Below are 27,511 nucleotides of genomic sequence, written 5' to 3'. Positions count from 1 at the left end.
TTATATTATACTGTAGAAATTCACTCATTCATTGATTGTGGAGCTACCCTGCATTAACACTTCCATAGAATTAAGACCTCATCCACTCTGGTGTGCATACATAACCCCTGTATGCTGCAACAGTATCTGTTGTCATTAGTGCAGATGTGAGCAGGTAACAGGGGGGATTTTATATCTAAAGCAGCAGGAGACCCAGCAGTATACCAGTTCTGACTGTTTGAAAATGATCTGACTGCCCGTCCGTCTGTCTGCCAGTCTGTCTGTCTGCATGTCTGTGCAGAATAGTTCAGTGTGTTCTGTCTCTAAGGGGTACAGCTGTTTGTGTGTGTGTGAGTGCGTGTGTGAGAGACCAAAGAGGAAGGGGTAAGGACCCCATACTTGCCATGCCAGCCCTGTCACATAATCCTACCAACCTTCCTTGTTGAGTGTGTGGCAGCGGTTTAGGAATATTGAAACTGAAGGTCTGTTTACATGTTGTGAAAGAGCCTATTCAAAAGCCGACAGACGCTGTAGAGCAATAATGCATGTGCACACTATACGTGCCCCGTTCATGTGCACATCCCCCTCACCCCCACCGCCGTACAGAGACACACACAAACTCACATGCACATACATAAACAACAACAACAAAAAAGACTCACCATAGCTCAGGGGAACAGGGTGTTCCTGAAAAGGAGAACAGAGAGCAGGGGGGTTATTTTAGTCATTAGAGCAGGCAGACAGATAGCTTAATGCGGAAAGGGCGTGTGTGGTAGTGTGAGTGTGCATGTGTTTGTGCAATGATGGGAAGGCTGGTGAAGTACACAGTGCAGTATCATATTTGGAACCTTCATGATATGAACAGGAAGTCAGACTAAACGTTCAATAACGTCAAACTGTATCAAAATGTCACAGGTAATTAGCAATGTGTATACAAAGACGTTTCTAAGGGAGAAGACCGAGACTTACACGTGAATGTTTTTACCCTGTGATGAGTGAGTGTGTACATTTCTTCAGCAGTATTCCTGAAGTGTTTGTGTCTCAGAGCAGGGCCTGGCCAGGTTATAGACAGACATCTCAAAAGATGGCCAAGCATTTCTGTGACCTTGAGGGATTTCCGTCTACTTTTAGCCTGTAAATTGTTAGTTAGTTAGTAGCTGTGGCCGCATACGTGTGGCTGCACATGTTCTTTGTTGTGAGAGAGCACCTGTATGTGTATGTGTGTATGCAGACTTTCTTGGCATTGCACAGTCATTTCTAAAAATAGACACTTGACGAATTAACACCATGTGTCTGAGCACAGGTGCCATGTCCCCACACTGCCCCCAAGTGTGTGTACCTACTTGTGTGTCTGCATCTATGAATGTGTATGTGTTACACTTTACACATGTATCTACAGCTGTCATCACCGTATGCGCAGCATGGTTAATGCATTCTATGTTTTGCACACCTCTCTGTATTGTGTATAGCTGGCGTGTATGTTTGTGACTAATCTGTGGCACAATTCAGAGTTGACCTGTGACACAGGCTTCCCCCGCTCTGTATCCTCCCACTGGCTGTCAGTGTTTGAAGCGAAGGGGCTGTGACATCACAGCATCGGACACACAATGGCCGCTGTGTGCTTGTACTGCGTCACAGATGCCTGCTTACCCCAGTGGATGCCAAGCAATGGGAAGGCCCATGTGGGAGATCATGCTGCCTGGTAGCAGTGTGTCACCATATGATATCAGGAAGTGATATCCTGTCAGTGTGTATGTGTATGCATGGATGCAGGATATATATATATATTATGCATCTAGGTTTAGTCACTGTTGGAGGCTATATGATACAGCACATATGTTGGAAAGTTTGGTAGTGTTATGTAAACACTGCAGCTGCTACCTCTGGTGTCATAAGCAGTATCCTTTTGCAGAGCCGGGGCACTGTGATCTTCACTTGCTGACATTATTAAGCAAACCTGATGGATTTGGAACTTCTTTACTCATTCAAAGGGCTTGACAGTCTGTACAGCAAACTGGTCTATCCATAGACCCTCTAAGCACATAGAACACGCCCTCCTCTCGCTGGCATTCCTACCTTCCCGTTTGAGTTTGGAGACGTAATCACCCCATTTGTCAGTCTCTATAAATACACTGTGCAGCATTCCACCACTGTGTGTATGTGTATCAGCTCACTTGTTTGTTTGTCAGTGTGAGTGAGCACCTTGAAAGTTACGACCCCACAATGAGAGGGCCAGTCTTGAACGCTAGCGCAGTGCAGAAGCTGTGAGTGTTACAGGAAAATCCCTGCTGTGATCCGTGCACTTTGTTTATGGACATGAGAGTATTTTAGTCCATTTTTGAGCTGCTAACATGGAGTCAGCCTGTCGTTGAGTCCAAGTTGTGCTCCATGTTTATGTTGGAATGTGTGCGTTTCAGTGTGTTTGTCTGCATGGGTGTGTGTTTTTCATGTGGGCCATCCAGTGGGCACAAAGCGGGCAGTGTGTGCCCCCTCGGGTGCTGAAATGTACACTTCGGACAACAGGCGGCTTCAGTCCTCAATAGGAGCTGCCCTTCTTATTGTACCTCACGCACAATGAGCTTTTCTCTCTCTCTGTGTGTCTTTCTCTCTTTATGACCATATACAGACAGTGTTTCTGATGAGAGACTGGAGGAATCGGATTCTGATTGGCTGTTTAGACCCTGATGTCCCTGTCACTGCTTCTCTGTGTCTAGTTGTCTCACAGCACATTACCATTACACATGAGAATAGAGTAGAAACCTGGGCCTTGGTGGGTTTCCTCACACCTTTGTGGGTCCAGACAAGCTTTGTTATTCAGGGCATGAACACAAGTCATTGCAGAACGGGAACTATCAGTCCTGGGACTCCCCACTGAGCGTGTGCGTGTATGCGTGTTTGTGAGTGTGTATGCGTGAGAGAAAAGAGGAGGACGTGTTGTAAAGGGTTGGTGGGTGTTCACTTCTTCTCACATGATCACCCAAGAACAAGACCACATGACTCCCACAAGAGCTCTCCACCATTATCGAGGAAGTGTCTCACAATTCACCCTTTTTTGGAGGGACATTTGGGGGCCTGAGAATAGATATGACAGAGCCCAGTGCAGTACTACACACAGTCAATAATACCTAGGTGGTGTGCTCACTTAGAACTAAATGACATCGCGTAGCTCTTTTACAGTGATTTATTCAAAACCTCTTGATTATTATTTCCTTTTAGTCATCTCCTTACATGACTGGGAAAGTTTGTAAAGCAAAGGTGAATTTACAAAGCACCATTCAGATAGAAAAACAGGGCTGTGGGATGTGTGATTTATGGATCTTAACTCCAACTCACATTGACAAAGAGACAATTGAAAGATGTATTTGATGTAGACAATATTCTTAATTGTTTGTAAAGACAGTACATTTGAGATGTAAAAAAACCCATCATAGATTATAGTGATGCCTAGACGTGAAAAGCCCTCATATGTTTATGTACAAGTCAGACATCACATGAGCATCAGTGCACATCCTGTCTGATTGGGCTGTTTTTCGAGGCCTCGTACAGACACACAGAGACACTGGCAGTGGGTGCTCTAAGGCATACACACTAAATAGGATTAGGAGTCTTACAGCTTGTAAAAAGTTGGGTGATTCAGTGGGAACATAGAGTGCATGTGAGTGGAAGACAACTTGCCCAGTGGTGCCTCAAGATAAAGGTTTCAGGTGTGACCTCTAAGCGGAGCGACAGGTGGCTGCTACTGCTGAAAATATGTTTGTTTGCCGTCTTAAACAGACTAAGATGAGTATGTTTCATCTCTGTGTCGGGAATATGTATTTAGCTGAGCTTGAATGGACATAGTAGTGTCATAATTAGCATGAACTTAGGTTATATTTTGATTGCCATCTTGAAATGAGGAGTGGGGCTGCCCGAACTACAGCTCAGAATCAGTTTCACTAATAAAGAAACACAGACAAAACTAACGCGTAAGTCAGTGAAAGTCAATGTATAATATAAAGAGCACCTGACCACAAAGGCATGGATCAGTTAACATATTTAAAAAAGTGCATCACAACATGGCACACTTCCCCTTCTCCTCCCACGTCTCTCTTCCTATCACGACTGCACCCCTTAACAATTACACCTTGACTGAGGCCTCTCTGCACAGAGAACATGTCAGCCAAGGTAAAGTGTTAACACTGCATCCACTCTTGGTGGCCACTCTTCTTGTTTAGGATTCCCTGCAGGGCTTTGATCGAGGGGATTACATTTTTCGGTAGATCTAACTTTACCTACAGTTCTGTTTGTTTCCACCATCCCTCTTGTTTTTCCTTCCTCTGGCCCAACACTCACATTTTTCTCCCTTCCTTTCTCCCCCACAGCTTCTTCTACCTCTCGGGCTGGACTGCGGTGCATTGACGTCGGCTCGCCCTCCCCTGCCCCCTCGCCCCCCAGCAATGGCCTCACGCATCGGCCTGCGCATGCAGGTACAACACAGCTACCCTCCACCATTGAATATGCAGCACATGCAAGCCTGTTATTAGCTGTGGATATCACAGTCTGTTTGATTGAGTCGATACTGGAGAGGAACACACTCCAGGCGATGTCAGAGCATTTTGGGGCGTGTCATTTATTTGAAGGGCTCTATCTGCAGGAATCATTTTTTCCACTGATAAATCTGGCATTGCTATTCGGCTTTTACTGTACATGCTCTTCTTACATGGTGCTTTTTAAACGTGTGAGTCACCAGTCATGCTCTGTTTATGAGATGTCTGCTTGTTTTGTCTCCATTTGAAAAAGCCAAAAGGAGCATCACCCGCTACAGTCAGTTTATAGGTCACCATGCTGTAACGAACATTCCTGTGATGTGTGTGTGTGCGTGTGTGTGTGTGTGTGTGTGTGTGTGTGTGTGTGTGTGTGTGTGTGTGTGTGTGTGTGTGTGTGTGTGTGTGTGTGTGTGTGTGTGTGTGTGTGTGTGTGTGTGTGTGTGTGTGTGTGTGTGTGTGTGTGTCCAGCTGATGCGAGACCAGCTGCAGCAAGAGGAGCAGCGTGAGAGGCAGCAGCAGCAACTACAGCAGCAACAGCAGCAGCAGCAGCAGAATGCAGCCCTGCAATATATGCAGCATCGCATGGCTGGGCCACCTGCACCCACCCCAGCCATTAGCACCCCACAGCATTACCAAAGCATGCAGGTCCCTGTGGAGGTTCTCAAGGTCAGTCGGGCTGCATCGTTGTAATTATCATTTGTTGCAATTAATGCTCAAATAGCCAAATGTCTGAACATGGCCATGAAAGAGTCCAGGGTGATGACTTTGGATTATTTGTTTGTGAAAAAGTCAAAGATATTGAGTTCAATATGATATAAAAACGAAGACAGAAAGCAAGTCCTCAAGTTTGAGAAGCCGGAATCATTCCATGATATTTTGACTTGAAACTGATGGAACAGTTGATTTTTATGTCGATATGCTCATCACTTGATTGGACTGTATTGTGTCAGGTTCGTCTGTGCTTTTGACAATGACTGATACATAAGCTAAAGGTTGGAAATGACTTATTTTGAAGTATTTGGGCAGGAAAAGAAAAATATCTGAATTTGTGATTTGATCCATTGTTTATTGGACACAGAATCCCATCCATCCTGCAGTATACTACAGTAATGAGTGTAAGAAAACTTCTCACTTCTGGTCACAATGCAAAGACAGAGCATTAAACAAACAGATGTCATTGAGGGGACTGGTAGAGGAGAGAAAAGATGTTGGTTGAGAAGGGGGCTTTGAAAAAGACAGGGGGCTGTGGCACTACCATTAATACACTCACGTGGACATGGTGAGGACTTCACTGACCATTGTGGCCTCTCACACATCAGCAGCACTGCCACACTGCGGAAAATCGGGGATCAGGTTTGAAAAAAGGCCGAGAGAAAAATGCGGTGGAGCAGCAAGCAGGCAGGGGGACAGAAGGGCGGAGGGAGACAGGCAGATAAGAGAGGTTTGACATGTTGTGCGATAGGACAGACAGGAGCAATGTAGATAGTCTGAGTCAGACAGGGAAGATAACGCTGAAGTGACATTTTGCCCGATTCCTAAGATGCTTGTGTGTGTCCTTATCTTTGATGCTGTGTGTTTGTGTGTGTGGGTTTGTGTAATAGTGCATTATATGCGTGTTTGTGTTGCTTTATGGTATTTTTAACTGTAAATCTGCACAGTTTGTATGCATTGGCAACCGTGTGAGGCAGTTGGCTGTATCAACAGTTTACTCTGTGCACATGCGTGTGTGTTCAGAGTTGTCAGTGTCTTTCCTTAGATTTTGTGGACAAGGTGAGCTGTCTGTCCATCAGTCTCACCGAGCCTGTCATGCCTCCTGCACTGTGTTTTTTGGACATCATCTGTGCTGACAGAGTTGGGCCGAACAGATCGAAGTGTTATGACTGAATAGTTGCTCGTCTGGCTCATGACACCCAGACATATTTAAAGCTGACAGCCCGTGGAGTGTATTTATCCGAAGTGTCAAGATTTGCTGTAAAGAACATGCGAACACAAAGTAGAATGAAGGTGTAAAAACATGTATTTATTGAAAAGTTTCTGGTTCATTTGATATAATCCTGCTGTTGGTTATAAAACAGAGGGGGGTTTGGAGGGCTGAGGAGTTGAGTCTTTCTCTGGAGTAATGGGGAGCAGGCCTCTTACTCTTTGATGTGAAGGAATGAGGCCAGTCCATTGCTCTATGTTGCCATGCCATAGGATTTAGTGTGGCTTTGCTCCTGTAGTCATTGCTACGATATAAAGGCTCCCAGTGCCACAGTGTTATGGGACAGGGATAATGGGCTACTCCTCTGGTGCACATACTCAGTGTATTGTCTGTCAAACATTGGTGTTGAACCATGCTGAGCTAGTAAGCTTATATAACACACTAAACATTTCTGTATTAATTATAATGTAATTCTGATGAAAGCGCTGTGTTTATGGAAGCTTCATCATCGTTAAGCTGTTTTGTGTTTGTTTGTGTTCCATTCAGCCTTTGCAGAATGCACAAATGTGTGGGTGTATTTTAAAAGTAGACTACAATGGCAAAAAGGAATGACTGCAGTAAAAAATTTGGAAACAAATGTAGTCTTTGTTGGCTTACACTTAGGCTACGTTCCCACCAAATGCCTCAAATCGCGCCTCAAATGAAATCACGTCGCGCAAGACGCTCCAGTTTTGACGCTGGTACAAAAACCCCTTGCGGCGTCATCGCGTCGCGCGACGAGCCCGCCCAGCAACAACATTTCTTCTGCCATTTCATTCTCTCGTCGACCACGTCCGTACGTCAGCACGTCGATGACGATCTCAACGCTGATAGGCTGTCGCGGCGCGTCTTCACGCGAATCCGCCGCAAAAGTTCAATAATTTCAACTCGAGCGATGAAGCGATGGCGCGATGGGGCGACGCGATGAGAGCGATTTTCGCGGCCAACGCGTCCATCGCGCCGCGCAATCGCGTCCATCGCATCGCCCGGCAAAATGACGCTTCAAATCGCGTCTTTGCATTGACTTTGTATGTAACCTTCTTATGTGCAATCTTGTTTCATCGCGTTTGGTGGGAACGTAGCCTTACAGCTGCATCTGTTTGAGCTCATGCAAGTGCATCTTTCAGAGTACTGAGATTAAAAATGGATTGAAAATCTAAATGATAAACTGACTCAGATCAAATCATTCATGGTCATCTTTGACTGTTTTTTGCTCCAGTTTAAGGTGTAATGTATGCGTACAGGCCGATTCTGTTATTTTTGACCATAACTTCTCAGTCATGTGTAGTATTTGTCGTTGTAAAGAGATGCCAGTCATTTTGGGAGTAACAGCAGCTCTCAGTGCTTTTGTTTATATTTGGATTACAGATTGTGTCTTAAATGAACACTAAGTATGTCGATAAATCCTGAATATAATGCGTTTCCACCAGAAACGGCTAAAAAGGGAATCATTAACAAGTTCAGCAAAGAATTGGACCAATGTGCAGAATTGATAATGGAATGAGAATTGATCACATTCTTCTGCTGTCTAACCCTGGTACAGGTACAGACCCACCTTGAGAATCCCACAGACTACCACATCCGTCAGTCCCTGAAGCAACAGGTGAAAGAATACCTGTCCACCACCTATGCCACCAAACAGGTACTTTTCTGGATGCTTCTGCTCTGTATCTCTGTTTAGGTCTGTCAGTCTCACATTAGATGAACTCCACATAGCATTGCAGCGCATTCACCAATGTCAGCACGCTGTCATTAACACCCTCTCTTTCTCTCTGTCCACAGACGGTCCATGCAGTCGCAGGGCTGGTGCCGCCATCTCCTCCCACAAACATGGGACCTACAGGGGGTTCGGCGTCTGCCCCCCCACCCCTCCACTCCCCACACATGCGCACTGAGCAGCTCATGTCTGGAAACAGCGCCCCCAACAGCCCCATGGCTATGCTCAACATCGGCTCCAGCCACGAGAAAGAGGTATACGCTGCAAGAATCCGACAAACATAAACGTATAAACATTAATTCCTGGTTAAGTTATAAAGTACAATTTAGAATAGCCACACTGAACAAATAACCATAAAATACAACTTAATTACACTCCTGTATAAAATTCTGAGGATTGACAGTTACCTGAATGTACCTAAGTGACATGATCTCCATATTTTATTGAAAGCAGCGTAATGATTTAATTGGTCTTCGGTAGGCTGGAGCAGCACTTGTAGAAGCCTTGGTGTTAATGTGTCTTGCATACAGTAGGTGAGTGGATGAAGGTGTTGACTAACGTGCGATAACTGAGATTGGCCATCATTGGAATTTAATTGCTCCATTATGGCCTTGCGAGAGTAATTACAGCTTAACAAGGGACAGAGAAACAGCAGAATGTACGGCCCTTTGAACCATGCAGACTTTGACCAGCTCTCCTCCTCCCCTTTCTCCCACTCTGGACCTCATTTCCTTCAGTCTCTCTGCGAGAAAATAGCCTTCATGACATACAAGTGATCGTTAATGTCTTGAGTGAGACATGCACCTGCAGGCGAATTCACCTGGAGGTCTACATCAGGTTTCAGTCGCTTTAATTAACGGACGAGAGGTGACAGTCATCTGTGTGGTATTTGCTAAACATGGAAATGTGCAGTTTTTCAATAGCTGTTTAAACTTGTCAAAATCACACTAGTAACGCTCTTCTCCTGCTTTTTTTTTTCAGATGGATGAGGTCATTGATGACATCATCAGCATGCAGTCCAATTACGATGACATTCAGGGATACATTGATCCTGTCCAGATGCCAAACACAGTAAGTGGAGCCGGCCCACCCACAACGTGTTACTGTGACTTTTATACGACTTTGCATCCATCTGCCTCTGAAGGATGCTGGGTGTCATATGCAGTTCAGATTGTAAAACCCTTTGAGGCAAATTTGTGAGTTTGGGTTATATTAAAAAAACTGTCTTGGCTCGACTTGATGCATCTTTTACTGAGAAGAAAAGCGACACAAATAAGTGAAGTTTAGTCTGCCGAAAAGTGTTCCAATGGCAAGAGGTGATTCACCTATGGCCTTATTTTAAACCATTACCGAATTATTAAAAATGATATAAACTATGATAAACTGACTAATAAGCAGGTAATTGTACTTTGTAATATAATTAATAAATAATTAATTAGCTATTCACAAATTGCTATGCAACATATGTTCTGTGCTGGTCCACATCAGTTAGACACCTTTAAATACCACACTAGAACCACCCAAAGCTGTATTCACTAAACTTGTTTTGGCTGAAACTCTAATCCACTTCAGGTTATATTTTGGGCCCAGTCTGGCCTAAATGAGTCATAGGGTTGGATGTGCCGAGTCATCAGTACTCAGACGTTGGCTTTTCAGTAGTTCCTGTAATCACTGTTCCTGCATCTGTTCAGTCTTTCTCTGTCTTTGTCAGGCCTCTCTTTTATTGTTAACGCTGTTAGTTTTTGCTGCTGTTATTAGAGATTGTGATGGTTTTGTTAGTCCTGTCAAACCACAATGAGTGTAACAAATGGTGCAAGGCAGCCACAGTCATTTTGCACTAAACCTCTCCTGGGAGGCAGTAGGTTATGTCTTTATGCAGCCATATCCACAAACTCACATACACACATGCAACAGTGTATAATTGACTTAAACACTACACATTCCATACTTAAACCACGGTGGACGCGGTTAGAAATAGTAGGGAAGAGCATGTCAGGCGAGGACTGTGCCATGCTTTGTGTTTGAGGGAACAAACTCAGAAAATTAACAATTAAACTGCCAGCAGTTAGAGTTCAACTTGTTTACAAGACATTCAGAGAGAGAGAGGGGGAGGTGGAGAAGGAGAGGGGGAGGAAAAGAAGGGAGGAGGGAAAGGGGGGATGAGGGCAATTTGTGCAAGGGGAAAACAGGCTGAAAGTCCAGTTAGGGGAAAGTTCACTCTTGTTTGGTGGGGAGTGGAGGTAGAAGAAAGACGGGATCGGTGCTGCCCAGGTCAGTCTCACGGGACAGGGGCGGCGGTGCCACAGAGAGCTGCATGTGCTGCTGGTTCCTGAGAGAGAGGAGCGAACGCTGGCCAAGGGAGAGGAGTGGAGGATGAAGGAGATGAGTAAGACGTATGCAATTGTGGAAGTTATTGAAGGAGACCAAATACAGCTGGTAAGACAGTGAAGCGTTTGCTGTTTGTCAGACTCTTTTAAAATGACTTTGGTTTGTGTCGTAGGAGTTCAGCTTTTTCTCTTAGTGAGCCACAGTTTCGATGGATGCAGCGAAGACTCTAACTCCCAGCCACGGGTCACTGATTATAAAACGAGCTGCAGCAGGGGTGGTGGGGCGGGTGAGGTTTTCATTACTAGAGCTGTCTTTTTTTTTGGTCGGTTTGTTTGTTCCACATGATCGGTGATTCTGCAGGACTGGAATCACAAATTCTTGCATGTCTGAATTGATGTTGAGCATCATGTTGAGGTTCACCATGCAACTGAAGTATGAAAATTAGCAGATCCCAGCAAGTGCAGGCTCAGCTCATCAGCTCATTGTATGGTGATCTGTCTGGCTCACTGCTTAAGAGGTGTGTGTGTGTGTGTGTGTGTGTGTGTGTGTGTGTGTGTGTGTGTGTGTGTGTGTGTGTGTGTGTGTGTGTGTGTGTGTGTGTGTGTGTGTGTGTGTGTGTGTGTGTGTGTGTGTGTGTGTGTGTGTGCGTGTGTGTGTACGTGTGTATGTGTGTTGGTGAGAGAGAGAGGGAGAGAAACCTCAACAGCCTTCTGTAGCTTTATCTCAGAGTGTATCCTCTGTGGTTGATTGGTTTAATCAGTGTGAGCGTGTCTGCATGAATGTGTTTGTGTGTGTGTCAGTGTGGGTATTTGTAACATCACTCTGATGTTTAGATTAGGTGATTGATCAACCCTGAGGATGATCAGTGTGTGCAAAGCCAGCACAATAAAGCACAGATCAATATGTTAGCAGCGTGCATTTTCAGAGCATATTACAGATACTGTGACAGAAAGCACGGTGCCTTATTCCCAACTGACACCAGTGAGTAAACCTCACCTGCTAATCCTGATGGGGATTACAGCAGCAAACTCCATGGAATTCTTGGAATCTCAAAGTTTAGTCAAAGCACCACTGAATACCAGGCACAAGTGAGCAGTTTGCCTCTTGAAGTGTGTGTGTGTGTGTGTGTGTGTGTGTGTGTGTGTGTGTGTGTGTGTGTGTGTGTGTGTGTGTGTGTGTGGATGGTTACACTGAGCCACACTGAGTTGCCTTGTTCAGTGGAGTTAGATGGGTTCCCACTGGAGTGGGTCATAGTGAAGGAGATAAGCTGCCTGGCTAGGACATGGGAGGCCAGTGCAGAAGCATGGAGGAGATTATTTTGGGATTTTGCCTCTTATAATACGGAAAACCTACAGTGAAAAGCAGTTAATATGTAAGTTTTTGTCCTAAATGATGTTTGAAGTGTTGGAGATTGTCACCTGAAAATCACTTCTGTTACCAGTCGCATTACTGTATGTTGTTGAAAGTGATGAACTTGATACTTTAAGATGTGATTTTCCATATCGAAACAGCTCAACTTAAGTTCCTGTGCAGCTGATACAATACAGTGCATCAATATTTGAAGAATGGCCTCTTTTTTTTTTTTTTATATCTAATATTTTCTAAATGGTAGAGCTGTAAACCACAACACTGTAATTTCCTCCTCACTGGTGAAGATTTAGATGTAATCTTAGCATTCGTTTAGAGAGCATATCATTTACATACAGATGCAAGCCTTTAGTTCCGTGTGTGTGCATTTATGTACGTTGGTACGTTTGATCTCACGGCTGACACAGTAGCTAGCAGATAAGGTATCTCTTCGTTTAAGTTCTTTATCTCTCAGGCCTCATTAGCAGTGTCACAGTGCCCTCGCTTTAGGGACTGCGACAACAGAGCTAACGATGCATAAGAAGTTCCCTGCACTCAAACTATACAACTAAAGTACAACTAAAAGAGGAAATCACATCTTTTTAGGAGTCTGTGCTAAACTAAATCACAGCTGTTGTGCAACGTCTAAAGTGCAAGAGTTAGGGGACCAGTCCACAAGAGCGAGTTCAGGAGCTGGAGAAGCCATAAAGACAGATAAGACAGACACCATGATAGTCAATCATTGCTGTGTGTTTGGCAGGCTGCTCTTAGGTGTGATATTATTGCATTATCTCCTGCTATCTGTTCTTTACAGCACACTAAACATTGGCACTGACTTTATAAAGGTACTTATAAAGGTGTAAAGAAGCTGTAAACAAGTGCAGTAGTCTAGAAAAAAGGGGGAAATAATTCGATTTTAACACCAGAGTGATTTGAGTTTGATTCAGCATTACTTTGTGTTTTAACTACCTTTTAAATCTGATTCAAGACCCAGTCCTCTCATATTATAGTTCAATCAAATCACATAACTCTTATTTTATATCATTTGACAGCATGTTAAACTGCAGCCTGTAGAAGAGGCATTGAGTTTCCATTGTGTTGATTATATTCTTTGCAAGGTGTTTTACAACTAGATCATAGCTCTTTGAACATCTGTTTCATTCAGCGCAATCTGTTCATGAACAACAAAGCTTTCACACGGCTTCCTTCACTCTCGCATGAGCCAGCTGTCGTTGCACGGGGGCGTACATTTTCACTCCTTCATTTGTGTCACAGATCTATGAGCTGCACTTGTTTAGATCTGACATGTTTTAAATTAATTGTGTAGATTGATGCTTTCCTAAATGTGTAAATTTGTTGTGTGTATGTGTGGCTGTGTGTGTGTGTGTGCGCGCGCCCTCCCCAGCTCCCCCTGTCTAGCAGTCACCTGGACGTGTACACAGGTCCTGGGATGAAGGGGCCAGCCATTGCTATGACCAGTAACTCCTGTCCTGCCAACCTGACCATCAAACGAGAACTGTCAGGTGCGAAAGTTGAAAGAAGAACAAGCAAATCATCTGAACTGAAACTATTGAGACGTTCTAAGTTCTATAAAAGACAGTTTTACATTGAGTGATTGTAAAACATTTGCCCGGTCCTGTAATTGATGTTGTGGCATTTGTCGACACCATTGAAACACTGTTCCTGTTGAGACAGTTTGTTAATCACTTTTTGTTGTTGCAAAGATGCAGAAGCCCGTGCGCTGGCCAAGGAGAGACAGAAGAAAGACAACCACAATCTGAGTAAGTCTCTCCCTCTGCATGCAGCTTTACCCACATTTCTGCTTACACATCCCAGTACTGCACATGCCCTTGGAAACATATGCACACGCACGCACGCACGCACACTCTCATCAGCACACACGCAGAAACAGTTTTATACAGCCTTGCACTGATTTAGCTGACAGAGTGCAACTAGTGGGTGGATGGTTAACCTGGTCATTTCTGCTGCTCTGGCACCTAAGTGTAATTGCCTGTGACTCTGTGTGTGTGTGTGTGTGTGTGTGTGTGTGTGTGTGTGTGTGTGTGTGTGTGTGTGCGTGCGTGCGTGCGTGCGTGCGTGCGTGCGTGCGTGCGTGCGTGCGTGCGTGCGTGCGTGCGTGCGCAGAGAGAGAGAGAGATCCACTGATCTACACTTTTTTCATATGCAATATAATGCCAACTCTTCAGCTCCAGAATTAAACCCTTTGTATCACCTTTACTGTCTGTGTTGATGCTATACAATACATGCACTTGACAACTGATCTTTGCAGTTCCAAAGGTCACAATCTGCCTTAAAGAAGTTATTTGTTGCTCCCTCTTTCATGCCTTTGAGATCTGTGCACTATTGTCCTCATCATGTCTTTCCCTTCGTCCCTTCGTTCCTCTTCAACAGTCGAAAGGAGGAGGAGATTCAACATCAATGATCGTATCAAAGAGCTGGGCACCATGATCCCCAAAACCAATGACCTGTGAGTTGCTTTTGCTACATGGATTTTCTGTGTTTGAGAAGTATTTGAATTAAATCATTTACTGCCAGTTACTTACCTACGAAAACTGGCTGTTTGTCTTTTACTGTGCGCATAGTGATGTGCGCTGGAACAAAGGCACTATATTGCGAGCCTCTGTAGAGTACATCAAACGCATGCAGAAGGATGTTCAGAGGACCAGAGAGGTGGAGAACAACTTCAAAAGGATGGAGATGGCGAACAAACACCTGTTGCTACGCATCCAGGTAACACACCCACACACACATGCAGAGAAACACAGTCACAGCTAAATGCATTGAGACTGATGTTGCCCTCCACCCACTGTCTGCAGGAGTTGGAGATGCAGGCTCGTCTGCACGGCCTCCCCAGCAACTCTCCCTCTGGCCTGAACCCCACTGACCTGATGGCTCCATATATAAAACAAGAGGCCAGCCCAGAGGAGAACCTCTCTCACCACCAGGCACAAGCCCACCACCAGGCCCAGCACTTATCCCAGAACCAGGCTCACCCCCAGGCCCAGCAGCACCACTTCCTCCCGCAAAGCCACCTCCATCACCATGGCCAGGCTCAGCCTCAGCCCAGGCAGCTGCCACCGCTCCCCCACCACCTGCAGCCCCAGCCACCCGTCCAGTTCCCATCTGTAGGCAGCTCCCAGCCCTTTGACTTTACCCAGTCGCTGGACTTGTGTGATGGGATATCCGGCTTCTCAGACGGCATGTCGGGGCTAGGCGACCTGGGTGGACTGGATGTCCAGGGGAGGAGAGGCGAGCTGGGCTTCCTGATGATGGACGAGCCCTTGTCCCCTATAGGCGGAGACCCGCTGCTCTCTGCGATGTCCCCTGAAGCCTCGGTTGACTCCAGCCGCAGATCCAGCTTCAGCATAGAGGATGGAGACATACTGTAGACACATGCCTACATAGACACACACACATTCACTCACACAAACATGTGAACAGGCACATGCAGAGGTTTCAGAGAGGTTGCAGGAAAAAATATAAAACGGCACAAAAAGCAGCAGTACATTGGAAAAACGCAACACATGTACAGCACATACAACAGCCACCGGACGCGACGTCATTCACCCAGAACACACACAGCACACAGTTCTACCCACGACAGTCATTTGTGGTACAGTTATCCTTAATGGCACGAGCAAAAGATGGTACACAGCACTCACACAGCTGAAAACATTCTGTAAAGTGAATAGACATTTGTACGCGCGCACGCACGCACGCACACACACACACACACACACACACACACACACACACACACACACACACACACACACACACACACACACACACACACACACACACACACACACACACACACACACACACACACGTGCATGTGAGATAAACTGAGCAGCTTGAAACTTTACCCAACAGACTGAGCATTTACACGGGGTGAACCAACACTGCCAGGTCAGGAGTCACAGCACATTCGGCCTTGTTTCCATAAAGGTGGCTCTGAATCATAATTGAACAAGGCACAAAAGCAGCTGTTAATTAGACTGAAGTTATCAGATACAAGGACAACCGAGTGCATTGTCTCACTCGATCAAGGACAAGTTATTTTCTCCTTACATCAACCTCTTTTAGCAACCGTAAATGATTGAGAGGACGATAGTGAATAAAATGGAAATAGCTTTGTGGTCCTGCATGCATAATTTCTCTGATGGGGTTGCTGTCGTCACATTGTTGTGTTCCTCGATCTGTTATTCCACAGTTTGCTTTGGCCTCTAGCACTAGCTGTTTGGTGTTTGACAAAGATCTGTGTTAAGTCTGCTGAGCCGAGGTGTATTCTTAAAGTGTCCACATTATAAGAAGTATTTTATAGCTATCACTGGATGGACAATTTACTGTAAGAGGCATGAGCCCATTTCATTCATCACATCGACCCCACTTCTGGCTGTAAATGTTGTCTTCTCACACACACACACACACACACACACACACACACGCTACCGTCCCCTGGTTTCTGCATGTAACACTTGACACTGTCATGACCTTTACCTGAAGAAGACACTGTAAAGCATGTCGACTCTGGTGAGAGAGTACAGAAGACCATTTGATAGTCTTCAAACAAACTGTGTCAACCAAACCTGTGAGGTGTCAGAATACTCAGGTACTGCAACAGAATACACAGGAAGGATCTTTTCTCAGCAGAAGCAGATGTTAACCTGAGCGGCGTCAGCCTCGTAACCGCTATCAATGTGCCTTTTGATTTTTGCAGCTGCTGCTCTTCAAAGGCATGTTTTTATAGGTCAGAGGTCACGAGCAGAGTTTAGACTTAGTTTCAACTTCTATTATGCCCGTAAATTCTTTCGAGTTTGCTTCTGTACCAGCTATACCCTTGTAGGAGATGAACGTTTCATGATTTTCACCGATTGGCTCTGCAGGGCCTGGCCCGTACGAGAGGCCCGGGTGAAAGAAAGATATAGTGACGGGGTTTAATGCTGGCGAGAGAAAGAGATTGCTTTGCTGTCTCGGCTGATGGCTGAAGTAGTGTAATCATCACTGTAAAAGCACAGCATTGGCACACACGCTCATGCATTCACGCTCTCTCGGTTCACAAACAGGCTTGCACTAAACGTGCAGACGCTCATCTACGACACACATCCATAATAATGCGCACAGTGTCTCACATTCATACGATGCACACACTGCAGCCTTGAGGCTCTTTTCAAATCAGCACATTAACAAGTCTCCTGTGCTTCAGTCCCTCCGGGCGGAGTCGAGTGAAGCTGCCAGCTGCAGAGGTACAGCTCCTGTCTGCGGCTCCAGCTGGCTCAGTGATGGCTGAGGCATGCTGAGGTGGACCTGGGCTGTGCCTCTACTGTGGTAAACCTTGGGGCTTGGCTTTGATTTGATTTAGCTTATGATCAGTATCGATAAAGGAAGTGGAAAAGAAAAAAAAAACTTTGATGGTGTTTTTGTTTTTTTTTTTTGATTAAAAGAAGTGGTTATTTTCTTTACTATATAGTTTGTTGTTTATTTTATCTCCCAAAGCACTGGAAACTATATTACTGTTCTGAATTTGTACATGGAGGAATGATGGAATGAGATTTATTTCAGATGTTATATGCCACTAAGCCACTTAAATGTATTTTATTTGTATTTGTTGTTTTAGCTCTGTTTCAATTTTATTCCAAAACTACCCTTTCTTCTCAAAACCATGTTCAGTAAGCACACTATAATTTAAGCCACCAATGTTTCACTGGGGAAGGAGTGGGGAGCCGTTTGTGAACTTCAGATTTCAACTGACTTCAGAGAGATGAAGTAATTCTGTAAATTTTTGATGCCATTTTTATATGATTGGGATTTTATTTTTCTCTTTGTTTTAACCTTGAAATTTGGAGCCAGGTGTAGATGAAAGGTGATTCTTTGATTCGATTGAATTCAGATTGCTCATTTTATGAATGTAAGCTTCACCAGTGGTTCTGGTCAGACCGAAGCTGGCCGGCGGGTTTCGCCGTGCCTGACTTTGACTTTGGTTTCCATGGAGACTGGAAGACGGCTGACTTCGCATAAACTCTGAGCCGAGGAGTCGTGGTTGCCCTGGAGTGGGAGCGCTGACTGTGCGTTTGTCTCTGTCCGTCTGACAGCGTTGTGCCTTTTCCCAATCAGCCACAGTTTGACTGATGTTGTACTGTCACCCAGCCGACACTCCAAAGAGCTGCTCAGGCCTCCTCTGCTCTTCCACTAGAGGGCGCTCTGCAGAGCAAACTACACAGGGAAAAGTGGTTCTGACTTTACTGAGAATATAAAATGTTCTACCAGAATCCATCCACTGGCTTTTAGTGTTTTCTTTATTCATATGACTTGAGAAATCTGAGTGTGTGTGTGTGTGTGTGTGCGCGTGCACTTATTACTTGGGTTTGGACATAAATATTGCTCGGTTTTGGCTGAGGGTGAGCTTTTCAGGGTGAAGTAGGAGACATCTTATGTCCAGCTGTTAAACCTTTAAAATGAACAATACTTGCATTTTCATGGACTCTAGTTTGACTTTTTCGCCTGAAAACACGTCCCATCTTTATCAATTTTAGGTTTCCAACTTGTTATGGTTAATGTAAGCGTCCTGAGAAAGAATGAAAGTCGGAAGGAGAAGAAGAAAAAAGATTTGGTGAAGAAATGTACATGCGTCTAAACAAACTTCTACAAGCCTCTTTTGCATTTAGAAATAAAACCAAATACCAAATACCAAAACCAAACCATACGTTTTAAAAACTGGGAAACGTGGATATTCTGGGAGACAGATTTTGTGACAGTACAGATGAAAAGCTGGAGTGTCGCTGAAGAAAAGTTATATTTGGCATAAAGACAGATTGGATGAACTTGCTAAATGTTGTTACATCATATGTCCACCAGGGAGCACCATAGATCTATATTGCACAAGAAGGTCCCAGTGTCTCCTTCAACTCTCTTCTGTCTCAGCAGTCATGGGAAGGACTGAGCTACTGTGCAATTAACCTCTTTGAAACACTTCTTAAGAAGCCAACCTCATGTTTTGTTTGTTCACCGGCAGAGTTGAGTGATGCTCATAATGCTTTTTGTGCAGAAAACTGTTGGGGATATTGATCGTCTTTTTTTTGCCCTGTTGAAAAAAAAAACCTTTTTCATAAAATCCCCACCATAGCAGGACAGCATTCTCAGTAAACACCACTAATAAGAAAATACTAATAAAGTTTATTGGACTTGTATTTTTTTCCAGAGCTGGCCACCTTCAAATTTCACCTGCCTCCTCTTTTTTGGCCTCTTTTTTTTCCTCTTTTGCAGCTCGTTCCATCATCTCCTGATGTATTATTCCATGGCTGCTTCAGGATGATCCATAAACCATTTAACAGCCTTTCTCAAGTTAAATCGGGGTAATCTTATTCCTCATCTGCGCACACACACACACACACACACACACACACACACACACACACACACACACACACACACACACACACACACACACACACACACACACACACACACACACACACACACACCGCCTGACGCTGCAGAGCATGTTAAAGTGTAGTGGTGGTGTCTGCAGCCCATCCACAGCCCATTCTCCCGGGTCTTTATGATGCTAATGTACTCCCTGGTCTAATAAATCCCTGTAGAGCTGCAAGGAGTAGATCTTATGGCTCACTCTGATCACCACCTTTTCGCCCATCTCCCCCCCCAACCCACATACACGCACTGCTATTACTGCAGCAGAAGTGCCTGCCTTGCACTTCCACAGATACTTGGGTGGCTGTTTAGTAAGAGGGGGAGAGGGAAAGGGCTGAGACAAATCAAACATGAAGGTGCAATTTAAGAGATGCTGGCACGGGAAGGCAGAGTTCGGCCCTGGCATGGAGTGCTGGGGGGGGGGGTCGTGAGGGGAGGCACGCTGAGCAACACTCATCACCTCTTTATCTGATGGTTGGACCTCTTGAAGCGGGTTTGGCACAGCACCTTGAGCCCTGCAGAAGGGTGAGGGAGCGGGAGAAGTAAAATAATCACATGGGTTTTTCTTAAGTGTGTGAATGAGGAGCTCCATTCAGAGCTGATCCTCTGACAGCGCAGGAACAAACCAAGCTTCAGTCTCTCCTCAACCAAGCCTTCATTTCATCCTTCCTCCTCTTCACCACGACTTCTCCCTCTACCTGCCCACCCTCCTCGTCCCTCCCTCTCTAGTCTTCTTCTGGCCGCTGGGCTTGGTGTGTGTGTGTGTGTGTGTGAGACTCCTCCCTCCCTCCCAGGGGAGCAGTGTGTCACTCAGCTTGAAGCCCACGGAAGAGAGGTGAAAGGGGGCTGATTGAGCTAATTTAGCCCCTGGATGTGAGAGCAGGAAAGGCCTCACCCTCTGCTAATAGACAGACATCAAAATGGAGATGAGGGGGGGATGAAAGGAGGGAAAGAAGAGAGGAGGGAGGGGAGACCATAAAACTGAGACGACTTTTTGATGGATTTATCTCTTTTTGTCCGAGGGGATGTGGAGAAAACTTTTATGAACACTGAGTGACATTGTGAAGTTGGTAAAGGTTTATGCGTGTTGCCTTGAATTAAAACCTGCTGATATTACTTATTGATCCGTCCTCCCCCATTAAGATACCGTCAATCACCGTCTACTTTATGATCTCCTCTGCCTGGGCCCCTCACCGTACATTCTCCCTGACAGGCAGACTGGATGTGACACCAAAAATACTGGCTTTTACCACATGGACAGAGATTGGAGACTCTTTTAATAGCTTTTGCAGGCACACATACTCCTGTAGGACCTGATGGCCCGCTATCAAAAAGCCCTCTAATGAAGATGGCACGATGACACAACATTGATTTTAGCTCCATAATTCATCTGCACTGCAGATTTAAGGTTGTCCAAAAGTTTTTGAGGCATTCCGGAAACTTAAGCTTTTCACAGTTTAAGTTATTTCATTGCTTTGCAGCACATTTAGCTGTGCGCAGCATGTGTTTACATACATGGGTTTTCAGACTAGAAGCGTCTTAATTTGATTTATATTTGACCTCAGTTGAGTGTTAAGAAGGCTTGATTACAGCCTGTCACACACTGTCAAAGTGACGTCCCTCTCAACGGTCACAACTGAGAGCACACAAACACCCATCACACACGTGAGACGGCTCCTCATTCCTTTCTCCTTCCTTCACGTCCTCTCACTAACTAACTCGGCCTCGATGCCATCGCCACGCACCTCCTGTCCTTCTTCATTCCAACCTCTCCTGCCCCTCTTTATTCTGCTGCACCATTGTCCATCTTCCTCTACATATTTAATACTCTTCGCTGACTCCCCTCAACCCCTTGTGCCTCTATTCCTGAAAGAAAAGGAGCTCAAATTGGCTGGAGAGATGAATAATGTCCCCGCCATTAACAGTGGCATGGAAGGATCAGTCTTTTCATGTGTGTGGGGGTGAAGAGATGAGGGAAGGTGAGGTGGTGGTGGTGGTGGGATGGGCTGTGGTCTGGGTCTTTATTGTTCCTTCTAACTTTTGCTCAGACTGCAGCAGAGGAAGAAGCACAAGAGAGAGGAGGAGTGACTTATATGGAGATTTTCTATGTCTATGTCGCCTGCACTGAGTAAGATAATTAAAGTGTGTGGAGGTGGTTTGTGTGTTTGTGTGACTGTACATGACTGGACTGCAGCAAGTTTAAGCTTAAAGTTTAAAAAAAAACAAAAACAAATCTATGATGAAACACTTGAGCCTGTGACTTTTGGTTCTTTCAAAACAGGCATAAAAAATGACATTTTGTGAAAGTTATAATTCTGATTTCCACTCAACATCATGAAAAATAAATAGGAAATCCTTTCAGCATGGCGTCTTTATTGATGAAATTCAATTTTGGACCAAAATGAAGCCCATGTATCCTGGGCTCTTACAGTAATTTCTCCCCAGATGCTATAAAAGGGTGTCTTTCCCCCTCAGTGGCCAGTAGGGGGAGTTAGTGGTCCACAACAAGGTGCACCACAGCCAGGGCAGAAGACAAACAAGGCCTGAGTGACATTTCTGAGCACTGAAAATGAATATGTTGTTTGGAATTGCAGTGAATGTCATCCACTGACAGAAGGAGCGTCTGGTGCAACCTCTGTAAAATTAAGACATGGTGTCATCTCTAAATTCCACCGGCAGGCTGCCCGGGAACATAATGGGCAAACTGTTGAATGATCAGAGATGGAACACAAACAGCGTACCGTGGCTCAGTTCTGCGGGCTGGTTGGAGAGGTGCTAAATTAAGCTTATCATTATTAAGATAAATAATGCGTCTGACGCAGGATTTGTCACGTTTTGAAGGTTAACCGCTCCATCCTTTTCTCTGGCGGGTGATGGAGTGGCTGTGAGACTGATGAATCCTGCATCATATCTTCATTGCAGGGTTTTTTTTTGCCAGACTAGGACATTTATCTTGACCATCCTCAGGACCTCAAACGATGGACAATATTACCGTCCTTGACAACCAAAAAAACCATGAAGATTACAGACGAACTGACGGTCCGACGCACAGGATTCATTGGAAACCTAAGCTCCTGAGATCTGTTTGTTCTCTCGCTGTGTTTGTTTCTCTATCCGCCAATCCAGCCATCCACTCATCCATTCATCCATCCATCTCGCAAATCCTCTTCCGTTTCGTTTGGCGTTGTTGTGTGAGCGAGAAGCCATTTCACTGAACTTAAAATCTGAAGGTCGCAAAGATTTGACTTTTTTTTTTTCCATACCTCCCTGAAAAGCAGTACAGATTATACAGCCTACAGCTGTTATCACATTTATGCCCTTCTTCAAGCTTCTTTTTATTCTCATCCTCTCGTCTCCCGCCATTCAGAGACCTGAAGATAACGGCACGCCACATGACGCCATTGTCCTCCATCTCTCTCTCTCTCTCTCTCTCTCTCTCTTGTAGGTGGAGATTTAAAGTTCTGTTTTAAAACTGCCACTGTTCCAATCCTACTTAACCCCCCCTCCTCCTCTTCCTCTTGTCTCCCCCCTTCCTCCTGAGTATACTACCTAACCCCTCTGAACTTCAGTCAGAGTTACTGAAGACCCGGAGTACACTGGGGAGTCAGCTACACCGCTGAGAGAGAGACAGAGATAGACAGAGACTTAGCTGCCTGCTATTCTACCACTCTCTCCGGTAATAAGAAAAGTTTCTGTTCTTTTCTGTGTTACAGCAGGGAGATAAAACTAGGGATCACTCACATGCACTTTCACGCACACACACACACGCTCAGTAACGCACACAAGATCTTGGAAATGCACTCAGCGACACACGAAGTCAGACACAAAATGGAGGAGCGACAGAGACAAACTTGCACTCTCTCTCATGCACGCGCACACAAGCTTCACCCTCGCTATCAAGCTTTCTGACTTCTCCTGCTCAAACTCATGCGGACAAAGAGGAGCAAAAGACGGGAGAGGAGAAAAAGAAACAAGTTTAGTCTGTAAGCGGCTCGAAAACCTGATTCGAATTAGAGGGCGATTTCCACAAAGGTCAATGTATTCAGCTGATATCCTAAGAGGGAGGAAATTTAATACCCCTTTTTGGTTGAATTAATTAATTATAATATTAGGCTAGCTCTAGGGGCCCTTTTCTTCAGTGATTAAGTGAGCACATATCTTTAAAAGACTGTGTTGGTCTCTGGGGCCCTGGGCTTCTGAACCTTGGGGTGAAACACAGAGAGATGTATTATACATGAGAGGACGGAGAAACACAGACCCGTCTGCTCACCTCCACGGCAAGACACGCCATGTTCCTTATTTAGACCTTCAATAGCACTTGTCTTTCTTTGGCGAGGCGCGTCTCTGTTGCCCCTCTGCCCTCCTCTGGTCCCCTCAGTGTTCGGCTCAGTGGGGCTTAAGTTTAAAAGTCTTCGGAAACAATCCCCCTGTGCCTGCTTTCTGGCATTTTGGACAGAATGCTGCTGATCCTTAAGTTGAGGAAAAACAGGCACCACAATTTACAAATGCTGCATTAGAGAGAAGAAGAGTGGTCCCATTCACAGGGTTAAATTATTGATGCATTCACCTGTAAGAGGCCATCCAGGTGATGCCAAGTTCCAACTTAAATCTTATGTCTTTGTTTTTAGTGTCACATTATGTTGCTGTTTATTCTTGTTGGTCTCAGTCAATCACCCGTAGAGCCCAATCAAACCTGTATGAGACGAGCTACAAAGATAAAGCTACGTCTTATTTTTCTCCCATCAATCGTGTATTTTGAATGGAAAACTACTATGTTACTACAGCCTCAGGACAAATGCTGCTAAGTAAAGTAGCAGATCAGGTTTGGTTCATTGATTTGATTAAAGCCATCACATTTTCCTTAATTGTTTCAGATCCATAAAATTATTATTTAACTGCAGCTTGAAGATAAATCTAGTGAATTATAGTGAAATGTGGTGGAGTAATAACATTACACTACACATTAATTACTCAGATAAGGTACCAGTACCTCAAGATTTTATTTAAGTACCACATCATAAATCTACTTTCCTCATCTGGAACAATATTTGTTTATGTAGCCCACGTGTGTGCGTGTGCATGTACAGCAGGTGTCTCCCTGAGCATGTGCTAACCTCTGAGCTGACCCAGCGAGGAGCCGCCCAGCTGTCAGTCACGTCAAACGTGTGTGTGTGTGTGTGTGTGTGTGTGTGTGAGTGACAGGTCTTTAACATCATGTCTAAATCATGGTTACTTAATGGCTGTTAGCCTTTCCAACAGAGGTTGATGATGGAGACAAAGAGGAAGGCCAGTGACGACAAGAAGGTGATGACAGGGAGGCAGAGAAAATGATGGGATGCTGTAAGAGGGGTGTGTGTTTAGGTCTGTGTGTGCATGTGTGTGTGTATAAATAGAACAAATACATGTGGAATAGAGTGACTCCAGCTGTCAGTATACTGCATCCACCTCCATACAAAGGTGTTGTGTAGTGCTTGTAGCTAGCACCTGCCTCTTCAGTACATGCAACTAGACTAATGTACACACACACACACACACACACACACACACACACACACACACACACACACACACACACACACACACACACACACACACACACACACACACACACACACACACACACACACACACACACACACACACACACACACAATGAACTGTAGGCATCCTGCCCCCACTGGCTGACCTCACTAAACATTCAGGTACAATTAATTATTCCTCCCTGATCTAACGAACGCAGTGCACTGATTGGACACCCTGAGGGTGTAAGGGCACTATTTTAAAAACACTTTCTAGTCATGAATTTTAATCACTTCAAATGTATTGATAAATTATTAATTAAGTGACTTTAAGTGATGCCAGGTGGGCATAATTTCTGGAGTAGTAAAATGCTTTTGGGGGTAAAGTGCTGTGATGTGAAAGCAGAGCGAAGAAGCTTGTTATTTTTCTCTTAAAGCAGCTGTTTTATTTGAAAGGGGTTTCTCACAAAGTGTTCGACAGTCTAAGGGGCTTGTTTGGACAGACGGAGAAGCTCCGCCATTTTGCAAAAATTAAGGCCACTTTTCATTCTTTGTTTTATTCCAGCTGTGGGCCTGCAGTAGGAGCAGTAATAGTCTTCACTGAATCAGATTTTTTGCCGGATAGAAAATCCTCTATTTGGTTAGCGTGGCCTCGATCCTTATGGGGTCATACGGTACACACATTTTGGAATTAAAATTTGAGACATTCAGCATTTTCAGTACGTATATCTGAAGTTTTGGAAGAGCAAATACAGCTATGGTTTAAAGCCACAGGAGGCACACTCTTCATCATGCGCTTTCTGGGGTGACATCCAGCATAAATTCCTCACATTATTGCTAATATTGGGGTAATGTTCAAAAACTGAGACTGAATGTGTACATGACTCCTGCTGGCAGGCTCGGAGTAAAAATACAGTATGTTTAAGTGTGGGTTCCTCTGTTTCGCATGCGCCTGCCTGTTCTATAGGTTAACCTGGCGAACAAGACCCGAGCGGGAACAGCACAAATTACAAATTACCTCCCTTATTAGGCCTGACCCCAAATTTCCTTTCATGAATATTCATTATGGTGGCCGCTCGGCGCGCCAAGAAATGAATTTGCCCTCTCCTCAGAGTGGACTGTGAATAAGGAATGATTAATGGAATTCTGCGTGGTATGAATCCATCATTCCTCGGACGGAGGCTGGCCTGGTAATAAGGATCCAATTAGAGCCACAGTGGGTGGGACACAGCAGGAGCCACGGCATGACAGACCCTGTAACACCTCCACACACACACACACACACACACACACACACACACACACACACACACACACACACACACACACACACACACACACACACACACACACACACACACACACACACACACACACACACACACACACACACACACTTTTTGCATTTTTTATTCCACATCTCCAAAATTCATTACGAAAAATTAAGTAGAAACGTACACATTTACTGCAAGCTGAGCTAACTTCTGTGGCATCTCTCCCCTTTTGTTCTCTGGCCTGCAGCAGGGTTTCGGGTGGCAGCGAGCAGCTTCCCCTCCACCCCTTTCTGCCAGCACACCTCTCCTCTCAGCAGGGCTGCTTTAGCTCTGCTGGCACCTCCACCTTTCCTGGTTAATTTCATGTTCCGGTGCGTCCTGAGACAGCTCATCCTGCTGCCAAATATTTGTGTTGGGAAACCAGCTAATCTGGAGCTGGGTACATGCTCCTGTCCACACACGCACACACACACACACTGGCACACGCAGGGTTATCATTGCACGTTATTTTTCGTGTGTGCTCGTGTGTGTATGTCTGTATGTGAATGATTGCGGAGCTGCTGATACCAGTGTGTGCCCTCTACCCTCTTGACCGGTGTATCCACCATTTGGCCAAGTTACAGAAGATTAACAGCAGTCATGTTTACTGCTGGAGTACAACTGCTGTGTTTACAGATGAACGCATGAGTGAAGAGATGAAGGGATGAACTGAGATTCCCACCTCCTGTCCATCTTTCAAGACTTGGCTGAGTTTGCCCGCACACTCTTGGGGTTTATGTAAGAGAACTGTGTAAATGAAATTTATTGTTCTGCTAAGTCCATCTTAATTGAAAATAACCCATGTTTCACCTGTGGCCAATGTAAATTCCACTTCCTGGAACACCTTTATTGTCCGTTCATCTATTTTCCTGCGTCCTCTCTCCTCTCCCCGGCTTTAATGAGGTGTTCTGTTCCTCTGCCTCATAAACTAAAACCTTTTAGATGAATTACATCTCCTTAAGATTCATCTCCAGCGCCGTGGCTTCTTCTCCCCCCTTTTATGATTGTATTTAATCCACATCACATCTTTATTCAGAACAAATACCCCCGCATGACACCTCGCAGAGCGCAGGCGGGAAGAGGAATGTTTCGGCGAAGGTAGAGAGACATGGAGATGTGCCAGCGCGGCTCAGCCTGCTCTCTGATGATATCCTCGATAAGACTTTTAGCTAATTACTGACTGCTGCCTGTGAATGCAGCTTCAGTGAAGAGAAAGGCAATGAACCTGCCTGCTAGCTCAATAGAGGCAGCAAGAAAAAAGAAAGGGGACGCGGCTGTTGAAAGAGAGACAGATTAACATTTGTTCTTTTACATGCCTCCCTCTGCCACACACACAATAACTTTGCTTATACTAATTAACAATTAGCAAA

General features: G+C 44.9%; 1 protein-coding gene across 5 annotated transcripts in view; it reads left to right on the top strand.

The window, feature by feature from the left end:
* Positions 1-16,799, top strand: part of tfeb (transcription factor EB) — a 28,771-nt gene extending 11,972 nt beyond the window's left edge. For 4 of the 5 annotated variants that reach the window (XM_070959694.1, XM_070959693.1, XM_070959691.1 and 1 more), the window contains 10 exons: positions 4,341-4,445; positions 4,974-5,171; positions 8,009-8,107; positions 8,248-8,436; positions 9,164-9,253; positions 13,263-13,380; positions 13,582-13,638; positions 14,270-14,345; positions 14,461-14,608; positions 14,695-16,799. In XM_070959694.1, the coding sequence (XP_070815795.1) occupies positions 4,416-4,445; positions 4,974-5,171; positions 8,009-8,107; positions 8,248-8,436; positions 9,164-9,253; positions 13,263-13,380; positions 13,582-13,638; positions 14,270-14,345; positions 14,461-14,608; positions 14,695-15,267 (1,578 nt within the window). In that variant the 5' untranslated portion in view covers positions 4,341-4,415 and the 3' untranslated portion in view covers positions 15,268-16,799. The remainder of the gene's footprint in view (positions 1-4,340; positions 4,446-4,973; positions 5,172-8,008; positions 8,108-8,247; positions 8,437-9,163; positions 9,254-13,262; positions 13,381-13,581; positions 13,639-14,269; positions 14,346-14,460; positions 14,609-14,694) is intronic. The other variant, XM_070959692.1, reaches the window with a different exon arrangement.
* Positions 16,800-27,511: the final 10,712 nt, after the last annotated feature.

This window comes from Chaetodon trifascialis, chromosome 3, assembly GCF_039877785.1.
Source record: "Chaetodon trifascialis isolate fChaTrf1 chromosome 3, fChaTrf1.hap1, whole genome shotgun sequence".
Taxonomy (NCBI): Eukaryota; Metazoa; Chordata; class Actinopteri; order Chaetodontiformes; family Chaetodontidae; genus Chaetodon; species Chaetodon trifascialis.
Note: the sequence above shows the minus strand (reverse complement) of the source record. Positions and strands in the feature narration are given on the sequence as shown.